This window comes from Tenrec ecaudatus, chromosome 9 (genome assembly GCF_050624435.1).
Source record: "Tenrec ecaudatus isolate mTenEca1 chromosome 9, mTenEca1.hap1, whole genome shotgun sequence".
NCBI lineage: Eukaryota > Metazoa > Chordata > Mammalia > Afrosoricida > Tenrecidae > Tenrec > Tenrec ecaudatus.
The window spans coordinates 91,416,536-91,434,318 of NC_134538.1; the positions used below are offsets into that span (position 1 = coordinate 91,416,536).

At 42.7% G+C, this 17,783-nt stretch overlaps 1 protein-coding gene across 1 annotated transcript; it reads left to right on the plus strand.

Annotated features, from left to right (window-relative positions):
* The first annotated feature begins 277 nt into the window (after positions 1 to 277).
* On the plus strand, positions 278 to 9,915 carry AGR2 (anterior gradient 2, protein disulphide isomerase family member). Its single transcript, XM_075557588.1, has 7 exons — positions 278 to 420; positions 648 to 711; positions 831 to 883; positions 2,022 to 2,095; positions 4,243 to 4,306; positions 7,943 to 8,026; positions 9,702 to 9,915. Exons 1-7 carry the CDS (start codon positions 282 to 284, stop codon positions 9,749 to 9,751), a joined length of 528 nt encoding a protein of 175 aa, XP_075413703.1. The 5' UTR covers positions 278 to 281; the 3' UTR covers positions 9,752 to 9,915.
* Positions 9,916 to 17,783: the final 7,868 nt, after the last annotated feature.

Sequence of the window (17,783 nt, forward strand, 5' to 3'; positions counted from 1 at the left end):
AGCAGAACCTCGGTTTCTGCTGTATCCCACTGTTGGGGTGCCATCTGAAGACACTCCAAGCCAAACTCACTGCCATCGAGTCAATGCTGACTCATAGTGACCCCGGTGAGTTTCTGAGACTAACGGGTAACCAGAGTAGAAAGCCTAGTCTTTCTCCCAAGGAGCTGCTGGTGGTTTCGAACTGCCCACCAGGCAGATCACAGCCCAACACATAACCACTACACTGACAAGGGCTAATTCAGCCTTGCTTCACTAACTTTGTTTCCCTTATCAGCTCTGTCATGGAGAAGATATTGGTGTCAGCAGTCTTGCTCCTTGTGGCCCTCTCGTATACCCTAGCCAAGGATACAACAGTGAAACCTGGAGCTAAGAAGGACACAAAAGACCCCCGGCCCAAACTACCTCAGACCCTGTCCAGAGGTAGGAGGCAACTTCTTGTTAGTTTCCAGTCTTTGCTGTGACTTGTGTGAAGACTGTATTTTGATATGTGTCCTAGATTTGACACAATTTGTATCTGTTTCTATTTTCTCTGGGGACTTTTCTTCTCTAGTATGGTGTGTATCTTTATTGCAGTTTTTCCATTGTTTGTCAACAGATTTGGGTCTGAATCCATATTGCTTTATGTTGACTGGTTCCTTTTGTTCTAGGTTGGGGTGATCAACTCATCTGGACCCAGACATATGAAGAAGCTTTGTATAAATCCAAGACTAGGTAAAAAACAAGACTCCAAAGAACTCTTGCCAGTGCTCTCAAGAGCGCCCTCTAGTGATCTTGAACAATACATGAAATCCTACTCATTAACATGTATTCCATCTTCTTGTTTCTTAAAGCAACAAGCCCTTGATGATTATCCATCACTTGGATGAATGTCCTCACAGTCAAGGTAATTTCTTCTTCAAAATATAATCTTGATGCGTTTTTAGCTTTAGGGGCAGAGTTAAAACTAGTCATCTTTTTAGCCTTAAGAGTTAGCTCAGTTGAGTGAAAAATACTATTTTATGTTGAATTTTTAGATATTGTCACATATCATTTAACCATGTCTTTATAATTTGAAAAAACAGACTATCATAATTTCAGGGCCAATGAAGATTCTCTAAGGCCCCACACTTTAATGGTTTGCTGTCCTGGCTTTGGAAATTACTAATTTTTTTTCACAACTGCCTTGTATTTTCTTTTCGTCTTAGGTACTGTAGTTAGTGTGTCTGTACTTTACCAACCCCATGTCTTATCTCGAATAATGGTGACCTGAGTAGGCTCCCTACAGTCATATTCTCCACCCAGAATCCGAAGCATAAATCGAGGCTTCTAAATCCTGTTTCCAAGTTGTTTTCATCAGAGGTGAAATTAAATCCAAATTCCTAGCCACAGCCTACAAGGCTGCATATGAACAGGCCTTAGGCTGTCCACCAATCCCTATCCATCTCCCCTTGCGATCTCCACTCCACGCAGCCTGCTTCTGCTCCATTCCTCAGGCATCACAGCTCACTCTCCTTTCAGGGCTCTGGCTCTGCAGTTCCCGCTACATAATGTGACCGACCCCCAGATCTTAGAATTGATCACCCTTCCAATGTCCCCTCATAAGGAAAATCGTCCCCTGGCCTTTTCATAGCTTCTAGACCCCTCGTTTTGTTGTCTTTTTCTTCAGAGTACACATCTTCCACCTGAAACTGATGTGTATGTATTTGTTCACTTGCTTATGGTCTTTCTCCCACCCAAGGGTTTCAGTCCTATGCAAAAAGTCCAATGTGGTTTTGTTTGTTTTTCACTTGAACCTGAGTTCAGAGAACAGTGCCCACCACATAATAGTCATTGAGTAAAGAGGGACTGAAAAAAAAACTAAGTAGTTGAATAGATGAATGTGGGATTGTAAAAAAAAAGGCAGAGTCAATCTAGAGGTACCATGTCACTGAAAGGGAAACATAGAATTGTGTATGAAAATAGAGTTCAACTTAAAATAAGACAGAGACAAATGGTTTTAAATGATGGCGCTGGAGTGTGTGATGCCTTTCATTTTCTCATAGCTTTAAAGAAAGTGTTTGCTGAAAATAAAGAAATCCAAAAGTTGGCGGAGCAGTTTGTCCTTCTAAACCTAGTGGTAAGTTTGCTGCTCATAATCACCGACATTTGCCCATGCGTCACTGTCGAAATGGAGGGGTCTGTTCATCTCCGCCTGTGTCTTCACCTTTGTCACACTGCATCAACTGGGGTGGGTCGCTTCCAAATATTCCAGCTCAGAAATTGGAAACAGAAAGGCTATTGTATGTTTTTAATCTACCTTGCATGCCTACACTTTTATTTGGTAATTAATCATTTTAGGGTCTCTGAAACGTATTCCCCTGTGATCAGAATTCTCTCTGTTGCTGTAATAATTGGAAAATGTGTAGATACCACGCCTCATGCACACATGTCCTTTGCTCCTCCTACAGTGCTCGGTCGCTCCAAGCCCACTCTAACGCCTGGTCTCCTCTTTCCAAAGAAGGGACAGTTCTCCGGCTGTCTGCATCTAACTATAACTAACTTTAAAGCCCCTTTTTTTTGGCATGCCTTTTTCCTACTCTGCATAAAACCAGGGTTAACTTTCCTCCCCAAAGGCTAAAGCCATAAAAGAAGTAAATGCATTAACCTTATGCTCTCTTCCCCCTCCAGCTCCTCCTCTCTGTTCCTGCCTCTTCCTCTACAGTTGGCAGTTCGTCCTCATTTCCCATCCGCTGGCTTCTCTTTCTCTTCCCTCCCTGCAATGTTATTGACTTGGTGAAGCTGTCCTTGATGTGCTTCTCTCTTTATAATTTATGCTCTATCTAGCCAGCCTGATGCACACCCACGGTGACTCAATACAAACACACTGATAACTTCCGTCTCTTACCCAAACACTCAACCCCAGCTCGGCTGTGTGCCCCCATGCTCCAGAGACCCATCAGTAGCTTAAACCCAACATGCTCAACACTGAAGGCATTCCCTTGCTCCAGGCTTTTCAAATGGCTCGGCTTTCACAATCCCCCTTTCTCACTAAAAGTGACCCCATTTTACACTAGCCTCCTGGCCAACCACAGTGGCCAACCAGTCAAGAAGCCCTTTGCTTCTAAATTCTGGACATGCCTGCTATTAGTCACTTCCTTGTAGGCTCAGAACCACTATTTTCATGTTATGCATTTTCACTTTAGCCTAGTTTACTGCAGTATTACTGAACGGTTTCATTTCTATGAGACAAACCCCACAGAATCCCCGCAAAGACAGAGCAGGAATCATTGTCTCTTCTGAAGTCTCCCTGGCAGTGCTCATCTGCGTCTGAGCGCATGGAAACCCTGTGTGCAAGGCATTCCTGGAAGCAGCTTTCCATACCGTACCTTCTCCCACCACTGTCTTCATCACACGCCCTGCACTGCAGTCCTTCTGAGCACTTGGTCCTATCAGAAAGTGCTCAGCTTGTTCTCCCGGTGCCTCGGGGCATGCTCTTTTCCTGCCTGCAGTAGGTTTCTTCCATTCCATGTAGCTGATGCCTATTGCTTTTTTATTAACCCAACTTTACCCACTTCAGAAATTCTTACTGCAACCTGCAGACTGGGTCCCAGGCCCTGTTCTTGTGGCCCACTGCACTGGCATCTACTTTATTCTATCTCACCCATGGAGCCTCGATGTTAACTTTTCTGCATGGATCTTCTAATAGACTGCATTCATTAAACATCAAACTGTATCTTGCCAAGTATATATTTAAAATGCTAAAGGAAGAATGGATAGAGAGATGTTCAAGGCAATCCTATTATTGGAATTTGTCCATACCTGATATTTCCTTTTTTTAAATTAATTGATCTCGTTTCTACTTTATTCATGATATCTTCCTCACACTATAAACAAAACCCTGTCCATTCTGAGTCCATTCTGATTCACAGGACTGTCTCATAAAGTGCCCGAGGCTGTCATACTGATTTATGTATTTAAGACATGCTTCAGGGCGCCGTCCCTCTCAGAAGGTGGGTTTGAACAGCTGACATTGCGCATTACACAAGAGTGCACCCAGGCCCCTCCTGAAAGGTTTTGTTCTTTAGCACATACATTCAGCTCTTCTGCACATTCTACTTTTCCATCTATAGTAAAAAATCTTTGTGGATAAAATGTGCCTTATGGTACCTTGAGGTTCCTGACCCAACGCTTGATGGTTTTCTGAACTAACAAGTTTTAAAATAAGTAACGTGTAAATGCATGAAAAAAATGACTTTTTTTTCCTTTCTTTTTTTTAAATCTTAGTATGAAACCACTGACAAGCACCTTTCCCCTGATGGTCAGTATGTGCCCAGGATTATGTTCATTGGTAAGTGGAAGTGACAATGAGATGAAACACGTGCTAAAGAAACAAGCAACACCCTATCCCTCCTCTGTCCTTCTCCTCTCACCCACTGCCCCACCTTGACCAATGTAACTGAGCTCTGGTAAGAGTATACCATTTCTTTAAATCTCACAACTTATTTATATTCTACTACCTTTTTCCATGGATGCCTTTGTTCCCCCTCAACTGCTAGTTTCTTTCACTTGCTGCCACATTTAAGAAAGCTCTCCATCATGAAGCTAATTCGGACACACGGCCAGCGTCCAGGACAGAGTAGCACTGCCCTTTTTGGGTTTCAACAGCAGACAGCCTCATATTTCTCCCAAGGAGCAGCTGGTGGGTTAGAACCACTGACCTTGTGGTTAGTAACTCAATGGAACCTTGTTAACGCCCTGAATGTGTTCATCGTTTTTCCTGAACACATCTCATCTGAAAGTATGAATGAATTCTTAATCAAGCCAAGTTTCAACTCATACATTGGAATTTCTTCCTTGACGTTTTTAATATGTTTTTTGTTAAAGTGAAGAATATGAGCTGGGAGGTAAAAAATACAAAGGTGAAGGAGCCGTCCCATGCTCCCTCTGGCCTCCAGTACTTCCCATGGGGTTCCTTCTGCTGGGCAGCTTTTCCTGCTTGTCTCTGTCCCTCCAAGCTGAGTGGTTAACTCCTCGCTCCTCACTGTCACTCACTCACTGGGTCAATGCCCCACTGCATGCTCTGGGAACCCCATGTTCTTACACTGGTAGCACATTCCTCGTGTATCAGGTTGCATTTATTGAGCAATTCATAAATATTTGAAATGTGCTTATCTTCCATGACCATCTAAGTTCAGGAACCATATCTTTTTCTGCTCACCATGCTATTCCCACCATGACATTGTGCTAAGTAGCCTCTCCATACACACGTGTGGAATGGCGTGATGAATGACTTGAGCTTGGCTTTGATAGACGTCACAATAATTTTTCAGGACAATCAATAATTTAATCAATCGCATAGCGGAACTCATACTAGTCAAGTAGTTCACCTGTTTAATTCATGTGCTTAATTATATGTGTAATATGGGAAAGAAAAACAAGTGAAAGGGGGAAAGACGGCTTATCAAAAGCACTAATTTAATCGTGCTTTCTGTTATTAAATATTAATCTATTATTTAGTAATGCTAAATCATAGACAGGTTTGTTAGGCTTTAGACCATTTAGCCAGTAACCAGGAGGTGTTGAGCCTCCTCAGCCTTGGGAAGAGTAGAGCTGTGAATCATAAGGTTTGCAATGGCTGACTTGGACATCCAGGCCTTTCCTCCAAGGTGCCTCTGAGTGGGCCTGAACCTCCAACCTGAGCAGCTTAGCATATTGATCATACATACGTGTTCTTAAATTAAAAGGACTTTCCATTTAAGAGATCATCTGGTCACATCCTGTGCAGGAACTCTTTGTATAGTACAGTAGAAACCCAGACCTTGACACGAATCCGGTCTAGAAGGAGCATCAAGATCTGATGCAGTCGAGTTCCCAATCCATTTCCCCACAAGAAATCACTGAAATGGATTAATCCATTCTCGATCACCAAGTTGCTATCCCACCCTTGCCTATTTATACAAAACATGACACCGAAATGTCTAAGTAAATAAATTCAGAGTTAAATGATATTATTTAAATATGAAACACATTTAAAAAGTTTTTAACAACTAGAGTCTGGCCCATACCTTGAGACTGATGAGGATCTGGATCTGTGGACACGGATGTGGAGAGGAGATAAGGAGAGTCATTGTTTGGAAGAGGAAGTCCCTTCCATAAAATCCACTGGGAGCTGGTTTTAGGAGTTTTTCCCTTCTTTGCCTTTTATCAATAGGACCTGGCTGGCTTTCTCTTAAAAACAAAAAAATCTGTCTAATGTGGTCTGCTGTTGGTGTCACTTTACCTGTTTTCTAAAAGGGTTTACTAAATTAGCATCAATATTGACAACACAGTTAACCAGTTCTTTATCCTGATGATTCTTTTCAAAAAATTCTTTCTCAGGACCCATATTTTATCCAAAAACAAAGCACAAAAACTAAGAAAGTTATAGCAAAACGCTTGGAACACAGCTGCAAAAGGTTTAAACAACACGTACTAACCACGCCAACTAACGCTGACTGACCGAAACTGCTTTCGTTTGCAAAAAATCACGTGCATCGGGTCAGATTCTGATGTTCAGTTCAAGCTCCAATGCAAAAACATTCTCGACATTTCACGTCGAAATCCAATTATGTCAAGTACTGGTGCGGTCGAGTCCCCGGCTCTCCAGTATCCCTGTCTGAGAAGCTTGTAACTCACACCCCAGGCCTTCAGTCCTCAGAACTGGCTTTGAGGCAGCCTGCCCTAACTCAGCAGTTCTCCATTCAGCTTGTACATCAGAATCACCTGCAGGGCTATTTCTTAAATGCTAACACCCACCAGGGCATGTTTCAGACCAGTCAGACTAGAAAAGCAGGGGAAAGAGGACGGGGCCCAAGGTTTAGGATTTTGAAGTGTCTCCAGGTTCTTCCCATGGGCAGCTAGGTTTGTGAATCACTGGGTGGGTAGCAAAGCCTTGTGTTGATTCATTACAAAGATCCAATCGGGTCATTGTATCCACGGCACCCACAGAAGCCTCCTTGTAGGCCTTAGGTCTAAGTGCTGGTGCTGAGGCACCCAAAGCAGGCTTATCAAAGGTGGCTCTCTGGGTCCTCATCCAACCTTCCTCACGCATCACATCGCTCTTCCAGGGTACATGGTCTTATTAGACTTCTTCAAGCATTTCTCTCAAAAGGAAACATTTGTAAACACTCCTCCAGTGTGATACTTCTCTGAGACTCCTCCTTTAGTGCACCTTATTTTTAATACACTTTCTAAACAGGCAGTCACATATGCATATGCATACACATATACATACCGATACATGTACCTTAAATCATTTTATTGGGGGCTCTTACAGCTCTTATAGCATGTACCTTATTTTTAACCCCCCTCCTCTCAATAATTTGATAACTTAAACATAAACATAAAAATAGATTTTAAGTTAGAGAAATCTATGCCCATGCAAAGGCAGTCTCTATTTTAAATGTAGCCCATTAACAATTAAAAAAATAGAGGGACAAAACATGGCTATTTGGTCTTTGCTATTCTTAAGGGATTGTATTCTTTAACTCACTAAAAGCCCTTTTATTTTAAAGACCAGCATTGGATGTGTGTTCCTAATCATCTAGGTTGCTCTTGGTAGTACATCTCAACTATAGTGTAGTCACTTAAGAGTTTAAAATAATCCTGAAGTAGAGAATGCCAAGATTTTCACCAAAAAAAAACAAAAAAAACAACCATCCAACCAAGCTCCCTAGCTCCCAATCCAAATTTTTCTGGTGTCGGGTTGCTATAGAGAGGAGAACAGTAGGTCTCAAAATGTTCTTCACGAATAGCACCATGCAGCTGTGACTGTTCTCGGCATGCTTTAGCCACCAGGGGGGTGGCGGCAGGGGGGCAGAAGGAATGGAGCAGTCTGCACCGAAGGGACACAGCGTGCTCCCCCTGGACCAGGGGAGGGAAGCTGCGCTGTGTGCGAGGGGCGGCTTGGAAACAAAGCCCCTCATTCCTGTTGCGCTCTTTGCAGATCCATCCCTGACTGTGAGAGCGGACATCACTGGAAGATACTCAAATCGTCTCTATGCTTATGAGCCTTCCGATGCAGCACTCTGTAAGTGTCTCCTTTCAGCAGCCCCATTTCGGCAGTCATGGAAGTAAGAGGCAAATCAGACAGGTTAGAAAAAACTGCTCTGGGACACCAGAGACGCCATTTGAACCCTCACTAGCCTATGTCCTTGGGCAAGTCACACTGGCCCTCCACCAAAGACGAATGACTTCGATTAGGCAGCTTCTTCTTTAAAGGACTTCTATGACCTTACATAAGCACAGCCGCTTTTCAAGCTGTCTCTCAGGCAAAGCAGCAGAGATCCTACCCAGTAATGAGTGCAAACGGTGTTGTGGTCTACATACAATTTACTTCAACTTTCTGAAGTTTAAGTTTAGAAATCAATGGGAATAGTTGGCCACCCGCTTTCCATGATATACCCAATACCTGTTGCCATCAGTTCCAAAGTAAACCCACCGCCATGGACTTGATGACTCTGCTACCCTCTAGGACCGAGTAGAGTGGAGCTGTAACATTCAGAGGCTGTAAAGTCTTTATAGAAGCAAACACATCTTTCTCCTGAGAAGGGTTTGAACCATCAACCTTTCAGCTAGCAGCTGAGTTCCTAACCAGCTGGAGATTTAAGGCAGAGAAGGTACCCAACGTGGCATCTGATGAGTCCCCCTGGGAAGAACATTTGGTTTCATCCTAGGAAGCAATTGAGATCATTTTAATAGTGATGGTGTCCACCTTGAACTGTGCTGTCTAATTTGGCAGCCATTGGTAACATGTGCCTGTTGAAAATCCCTTGGTCACATGAGCCACATGTGAAGGGCTCACCAGCCTACACTGATGATTTTCATCGTCCCTAAAATTTCTGTTGGGCAGCAGACTCAGAACCTTGTGTTGGGCAGCAGGGTGAGGTTGTGTCAGGCAACAGAACCTTCTGTCTACTAGCAATATTCATTAGCAATGTCTACAAGAGATGCTGGGAGGATTAGGGTCCCTCACCTTCCAAGTAGTAGCCATTCTCCAGATAGTAGCAAACGTCTTAATAAAACTCCAGACTCCTTAAAATCAGCTGCCTTGCCCAGGTATTATCATAGTGCCTGGTAGAATGCATGTATAACAAGTGGAAGGAATAAACCATGGGCAGCTCATCTTAATAATCCTATGGATCGTTTTAATTAAATGCCCCAGACAGCACAGTCATCAGTAGTTTGGACACTGCAGCAGCAGTAGCTCCACCACTTATTAGCAGTGGTGTCTGGAGCAAGCGTCCCTGTATCTATTTCATCATTTCTGATACATAGACTATTGATCGTTTTGTGAGGACTCAATGAAGTTATATGTGTAAAGCACTTGGTTTGCTATCACTTATAACTGTGTCACCTACTTCCAAAATACGTGGTATTCATTACTGACAGTGAGCCGATGTTTTATGACTTAAAATTTACTCTTCAGATCATCAAAATTATTTTCTGCTAGTGGAGTTGTTAAGGGAGCTGTTCTAGAGTAAGGGGCGTGGAATAAGGGGAATGAATGAGAAAGGCAAACTGTATACAACAAAATCTATTTTGAATAATGTTAGGGGGGAGATGACTACCAACTGTTCATCCTATGAGAAAAACAAAATCAAAACACATTAAACCATGAACAAAGCACCCAGGTTTGAAGAGTGACTAACACTGCCAAAATAGTCACTGATGACATACTGATTCTTAATTTTTCCTTCTATTAGTGAGTGACAACATGAAGAAAGCTCTCAAGTTGCTGAAGACTGAACTGTAAAGAAAATTAAAAGCTGCAAGCTCTTCCCACATCAGGCCTTAAAATTTGTGAACCAGAGGATTTTAGCAGCACGTAGAGAAAGCAGTAGCACTGGTTGGCATCTGATTATAGTTTAATTTAGTAACAGCTATTTTATTTGTTGTTTTGTTTTTAATTTGGTTTTCAGTATGTGTACATGAAAACAATATATACTACCATGAGTTATAATTTTTAAAAAAATAAATCCTTTTTTGGGGTGTTCAAACTCAGCATTTTCTTTTGTTCCAGCTTGGTCTCTTACAGAAAGGTTATTTTTCTATTTTCTATTCATCAAATATGACTATTGGACACATGAAGGCTGTTCTAGGAAGGCATGAAGCAAAGCTAGCTCCATCAGGGAAAATTAAAATCTCACCACACTCCAACTTCTCATTGTTCCACTACAGGTAGACCAGCTTTGAAAATGGGAGGTGGAGGTGGGGGGTGGCATGAGATAGACATGAGCCAAACAACAAAATGCTTTAGATAAGACTATGGAGAAAGGCATGTGGAGAATCCCAAGTACCTCCTTGGAGATAACCCTTCTCCACTCTAGCCAGACACTCCATCTCACGCTAACTAGGAATGCAATTTTCAATTAGATTTTGCCCAACAACACACTTAACGCTCTCAGGTAGCCTCTGGCTGGCAGCCTACTTCAGTAGACTGACCAACCAATGGTGGGAGAGTCGGCCCAGTAACATCTGCACCCAAACCACTGAGAATCTGCCTTAGAACAGATGCAGCCTCTCAAAGCTCTACGGTGCCAACAAGGAATCAACTCCATTCGGCTGGAAGACAGGGAGGGTCTCAGTGCTCCCGTCGTCCATGTCAATATGTGACAGGCTGAATGTCAGTGTTGCCATGGTGATAAGGCAGATCTCACAGGTCACTACTTAGATTTAGGAAAGTTCAAAAGGTTGTGGTCTAGAAAGCATAAAACTGTTTGTAGCTACTTCTAATGATCTATCGTGCCTAACAAAACAATGTGTGTTCTTTCTGCACCGTGTATGTCGCCTCAGTTCCATGGGGCTCTATCACAGCCCCACTGACGTCCTCGGCCCCCGAGGGCTGTCGCGTCCATTTGTCGGCTGGAGTGTTGCTCCTCATGTGCTTGTCTTTGCTTTCTTTGGTTCGACCCTTTCCGAATACACCCACTGACATCAGGACCTATTCCAGGGAGGACGGTATGTCTTCAGTGTCCTTGTAGCTCTCACTGCGGACTGTCCACAAGGTACGCGTTCACAGATGCTATTTTTAACTGAATGACAAATCCACAGTGAATTATCATCAGAGGAAATCCACTCCCTTTTCTGAAGTAGATAACCTGTAACTGCTAAAAAAAGGCAAGAGACTGCACTTAGGACACGATGGCGGCTTAGAGGCAGAAAAATGAGGCTTTCTCTCTGTGCGCATACATTTAGAATAACCTCTACATAAACACAACAACACTGATTATTTTTAATAGGTTTGATGTGAGAGAAAAAATGCCAAGCCTTTAAAACATATTCAATGACACAATGTTATTTTAACACCACCTAGACTTTTGAAATCTAAATAAATCTTGGGGGAAATCGAATGTTCAAGTGGCAAGGGAAACGTGTTTCCCCTGAAAACTGTGAAAACAACACAGAACAAGCATCACCGGTGTGGACCGACTCTGACCCAGCTCCTACTTTAGCCAAAGGAAAGCATCAACAATCCTCCATGAGGATCACAATGACCACACTGAAATGTCATTTTTTAAAAATCGGTAGCCTCCAGATATAATAGTCAGAGAGCATAAGAACAAAAAGTCCAACGTGTTGTCAACACAATGGTAGTGTTTATGGAGAAAGTGTCCCCCAAACCAATCCATGCTACGTCACAAATGCATACAAACATGGAACTCGGCAGGTTGGAAATCAAAAAATACAAGAACATAAACAGTTGCTTTAAGCCTGTTCAACAAAATCTCTTTATTGTCCTCTGACAAGCTTACATTGTTTAAATAAACTTGAAGTAAAAACATTCCTTGGCTTTTTTTTTTTAAATCATTGTATTAAGGGCTCGTACAGTTCATCACAATCCATATATCTATCCACTGTGTAAAGCACATTTGTACATTTATTGCCATCATCATTCTCAAAACATATTTTCCATCTGAGCCCCTGGTATAAGCTCCTCATTCTTTCCCCCCTCCCTCCCTGCCCCTCCTCCCACACTTACCCTTGATAATTTATAAATTATTTTGTCATATCTTACACTGTCCAACATCTCCCTTCACCCAATCAGTTCCCCCTTTCTACCCCACCTTCCTAGTATCACCATTCTCACCACTGGTCTTAAAGGGTTCATCTGTCCTGGATTCCGTTTCTGGTTCCTATCTATACCAGTGTACATCCTCTGGTCTAGCCATATTTGTAAGGTAGAATTGGGATCATGATAGTGGGGGGGAAGCACTTACCAACTAGAGGAAAGTTGTATGTATCATCATTGCTACATTGCACCCTGACTGGCTTGTCTCTTCCCTAGACCCTTCTGTAAAGGGGTGTCCAGTTGCCTACAGATGGGCTTTGGGTCACCACTCCGTACTCCCCCTTATTCACAATGACATGATTTTGTTGTTGTTTGATGCCTGACACCTGATCCCTTCGACATCTCATGATCACACCAGATGTGTGCTTTGTTGCTTCTAAGCTAAATGGCTGCTTGTTTACCTTCAAGACTTTAAGATCTCTGATGCCATGTCTTTTGATAGCAGGATACCATCAGCTTTCTTCACTATATTTGCTTATGCACCCATTTGTCTTCAGCAATCATTTCGGGAAGGTGAGCATCATTCAATGCGAGGTTTACTAATAGAACTAAGTATTCTTGCATTGAGGGATTACTTGAGTGGAGGCCCAATGTCCATCTGCTACCATAATATTAAATGTATAAAAATATACACATAGATCTATTTCCCCATTATCATATAAAAATATATCTACATCTGTATATGCCTGTATTTAGACCTCGATAAATGCCCTTTGCTTCCTAGCTCTATTTATTTTCACTTTCCTCTTGTCCCACGATCATGCTCAGTCTCTATTTGGGTTTCAGCAATTCCTCTTGATTACATTGCCCTTGATCAAGCCATACCAGGCTTCTTACATCCTCCTCACCACTGATTTTGGATCACTTGTTCCCTTGTCCTTGGGTTTGTTAATATCACATCCTTTCCTCTACTTCCCCCTCTTCCATGCCCACCCCCTACCACCCCCCCACCCCCACCACCCCAGAACCATCAATCCCATTGATTTCCCCTCCAGATTGTTTACCAGCCTATCTTACCTAGATAGACCTGCAGAGATAATATGCACAAAAACAAGACAGAGAAAAACAAAGCAACAACAAAAAACCAATGACAAAAAAAAAAAAAAAAAGAAAAGCCTGTAAATAGTTCAAAGTCTGTTGACCTTTTGGAGTGTATCTGATGGGGTGCCATGCCCTGGACCCAGAGTCTATTTTTGGTACTCCCTCAGGACTTCATTGTTCTGCTCCCCTTGCTGTTCTGTTGCACACCCTTGGTATGGTGGGGTCAGATCAGATGCAATTTCCACACTGTGTCTCCAGTGTTGTCCCCTGTAGGGCTATGAAGGATGTCATGCCTCATAGTGGAGGCGGCCATGTGGTCCTCGCTGTGCATTGGCTATGCTGAGCAGAGATACCTTCCTCAAGGCTTGGTAAGCCAGGATGTGCTCCACTCTCTCTTCCTCCCCCTTCAGTTGCAAACTGTGCTCTGATCAGACATGTCCCTCTCCCTGAGCTGTAGCTTCAGTGCTGTCCTCTGAAGTAAATTCTTCTGGGGAGAAGGACAGTTGTACATATAGTTGGGACTGGGGCTGGCCCCTCAGACCTCTCTACTGGTTCCCTGCTTAATGCTGGTATGTTGCATTCACATCTTGGATCACCGGGTTGAAGTCTGGTTCCTCTTTCCTTGTGGAGATATAAAAATACGCTCCCCTTGGGTGGGTTAGTTCCTTCTTCCACAGCTACCTATTTCTTTTTTATTTTTGATCTTACAACAGAAAAGTGGAAGAGAACTAGAACACTATTAGTTGCTATATAATTAATCAATTCCAACTTATGGACCCATGGCTGCAGAACAGAACTGATCGCCTTGTAGGGTTTTCTATGCTGTGGCATTTCAAAGTCGATTGCCAACCCTGTTTTCCACGGCATCTCTGGGTGAGTTTGAACCTCCAACCTTTTGACAAGTAGCCAAGCACTCAACCATTTCCACCACTGAGGACTCTTGTTGGGAAGGTTAGAATGGAATGTTTCAAACAGCTGGACAGAAATGTTGATAACATCAACCACAACATAATTTACAGAGATAATGTGTATGCTTGATAAAAACAATGTTCAACCTATTTTAGATGTGCAATCACCTTTAAATAACCATTTACTACTGTCCCTCTTCTTTTTTTTTTTACAGTCAGTAACATTGAATGCCTTTTGAGGCCTCTTTCTGTCCCCCATGAAAATGAAGTTAGAGGAACAGAAAAACTCTAAGGGAAGAGTAGAACTTTGCTTCAACAGGAGCCAGATATCAAAGTCCAAATAAATTTAGCCAAATGTATTAAGGGGAGCCCTGGTGGCACAGGGAGTTAAGCACTGGATCACCTAGTCTAAGGGTCAGCAGTTCAAACCCACCAGTTGGCTTGGCAGGAGAAGATCTGGCAACCTGCACCCATTAAAAAGTCACTGTCGCAGAAACCCTAGTGAGCTGGTAATGGGTACTCTTCTTAAAAGGTCACTCAACACATTGTAACCTTAACTATCTATATTAAGCAAGATCTTAAAAGCAGAAAAAGTGGCTGCACCTTTAAGTGAGGTCAGTTATTTGATATGTGTATTTTAATTCTTCAAGTCATCTGAAGATGAATTCCAAAGCTGGTTTTTCTCCAGAAAGTAGATGAGAAGAGGCAAGAACAATGCATGGTTGCGAAATTGGATTTTTTTTTTTCTGGTCTTACTGTCCCAGGAGATATATTTCAGTGGCTACAATTGTCCTGTTGTCATCTGACATTCAAGAAGTTCAGCACTAAGAATTCTATTGTCTGCTCCATCTCCATCCCTCCCTCCTCTTCCTTCTACTCCTGGTAGAGCTGAGGTACAGACTGAAGGGAAGTGCTATTTCCCTGTGAGTTTTTGAGAAAACATTTACCAATACCACACAGTCTAATTACATTTGGATCCAGGTATAATAGTTCCCAAACACCAAGTACAAGCCAACTTCACACAAATCCCCTCAATTATCCAGAAACCGGGAAGAGCTGACCTTCCACTTTCTGACCATCTCTAATAAAGAATACAGTCGACGTGTGAGTGATTACATTTTCCAGTCACAATACCGGGGCTCTCTTTTCTCCTGTGACACACTATATAGAAATGCCACTTTAACTTTATTTAGCACCAGCTACAGGGTAAAGCGGTTTCCAGGGTTTATTCAGTTTATTTTCAAAAGAATAAACATAAACTGTAAACAAATCTTAAGAGGAATTGAGGTTTTTGTGTGTTTTTTTGCTGAAGAAAACTTAAAACTAAAAGCCACACTTTCCCTTCCTTCTCTGAGAGGTTCCATCCAGCACCTTGTTGAACATGCAGAACTGGCTTCCGTTCCAAAGGCCGGGTGGCGTCTATAACAAAGTATCTGCAATGAATTTCATCAAAAGGCGCTGAGACTTTGTAAGTTACAGCCTGCCAAATTTTTCCCATTTTGTATTAACATTTTATTTGCTAGCTAAAATACCACCCTTAGCAACGAGACTGACAGAGCAAATGTTCTCAAACATTCTTCTAAATGTAGTAAGTAGCTTAGTTCCCTTTTAAAAGAAGTGCTAGGCTTAAGAGCAGTGGATTATGGGAATGGCCTTCCAACCCCGTGCTGGAATTCCAGGGCAGACCTTGATCCCCCTCAGCACGTTTCTGGGCAGAACCTCTGCCCTCAGATCAGCTACTCAAGCGATCCATTTAGGATTCCGGAAGAACCCGTGCAGTCTTTCCAGCAGGGGTTACGATACATGGTGAAATCGAGCCATTTGCACCTCTGTTCGCAGACACAAAGACCTCCTCGCAGGGCTGGGGAATCTGCCCTCTTCAGACACCTCAGAGGAGTGACAGTCCAGGTGAGCTTGACAAGGCTGCCCAAGGGCTTGAAATATGTTTTCAGTGGCTACTCGTCAGTTATTACCCATTCTTATACTCCAGTTATTTCCGTCGGCCGGAAGATCCACCCTTTGCAGACTTTGCTTTTGAACTTGGCTGACCTCATTAGGTAAGGCCATGGAAACTGGAGCACACAATCCAAGGCTATGCTTCTCTCTGGAGAACAGATTAAATTACAATCTTTTGGCCTTCAAGTTATTATAAAAAAAATAATCAAACTGGCTCCATTTTGAAGGCTGGAGGTACATGCTACGCGTGAGAAGGTTTTGTGAGACGGCAGAATAAAGCCCACTGCACAGACCCTGGCTTCTATCGGGAAAGGTGTCCTAGGAAGACAACCCAGCCTCTCGTGAGAACTTCGAAACACAGAACGATGGATGCAATCAGTGCAGAAGTGCATCCTGCTGACATGGCAAATGCTTTGTTTTGTAAAGTTGACCCTCGAGCTACCAGGCCTCCAGCTCCCCCCATACAACTGAAAATCAGTGTGTAACTTTTGACTCCCTCAAAACTTAACTACCAACAGGTCTGCCCTTAGCTAAAAGCCTTCCCATTGATCAATACATATTTTGTATTTTACACGTGGTAAACACTGTGCCCACACAAAAGCAGCAGTTTCATTATGGAGGAAATAGGTACTTTGCAAAAAGGGTAAGGTTTTCTTTCACACGTCCCGGTACAGCTGACTCCTGGCGACCCCACAGAGCAGGGCAGATCTGTCCCCGGGTGGGCTCCCGAGACTGCACCACCTCGGGAGTAGAGGCTGTGTCTTAAACTGCTGAGCTAGCAGTGAGCGGCCTGACGCATAACCAGTGCACCACCGGGGCGCTCACAGTTCACTCTTCACAACAGTCCTTCAGCTACATTGGTGGGCAATTTCCATGTACAATACACACCAAGCGATCTTTCTTGACCCGTCCTGGCTCCTCTCTGTTTCTGGGAGGATGTCCAGCATCGCTAGGAGCACAGTGAATGACAGTGGAGAACCACTCCAAAGCCAGACCACCCGCTGCCATCGAGTTGCAAAAGACTCATAAGGAAGCACGAAAGGGGCCACTTGTTACCGCTGCACACGATTTACTGTACTGCTCACGTGGAGATGATTAATCTAGGTGTAACTGGACCTGTGCAGTTCAGCCTCGGTTGTTTACAGGTCCAGTATATCCTCACCACGCATTTTAGAAAAAATAAAAGTAACAAACAGGTGAAATAGAGAATGTCTAAGTGAAAGACAAAATTCAAAAACCTTCCTTCCTTCATCTGATACCTGTAATCATTTTATAGTGTAAGTGGAAATACTCTTAAGGCGGCCCAGAGCTCAAAATAACATCGCAATAATACACAGTTTGGGAGATTATGCTAACACTTAGCTAGTATTGCAAAAAAATCACAGGAATGATACTTCCCTAAAATGTCCCAAAATTCTATAGATCAACCGCTCACCTGCTTTGTCTAAAATCTATCAAGAATAGTACCAACAACATCATGCACTGCACAAAATGCAAGATGATAAATTAGTAATTTTTGATGACAAACTTACATATTTTCCACACATAAATACAAATAACTTCCCTTTCAGAGATTCTTTCTCAGCACAGTAATGAAATTTAAAATTAACTTCATGAAAGGATGTATGAGTGACTAGCAATAGACTTTGGTGCTGGAAGTTTAGTCCCATACTGATTACACATTAAAATGAAAACATCCACCTCTAAGCCAATATGAACTCAAATCAGAAAGGGGAAAAAAAATCCATTTCACTGAATTCACTTACCACCTTTCATCATCTTCTTTTAAGTCAACAGCCATAAACATAAAG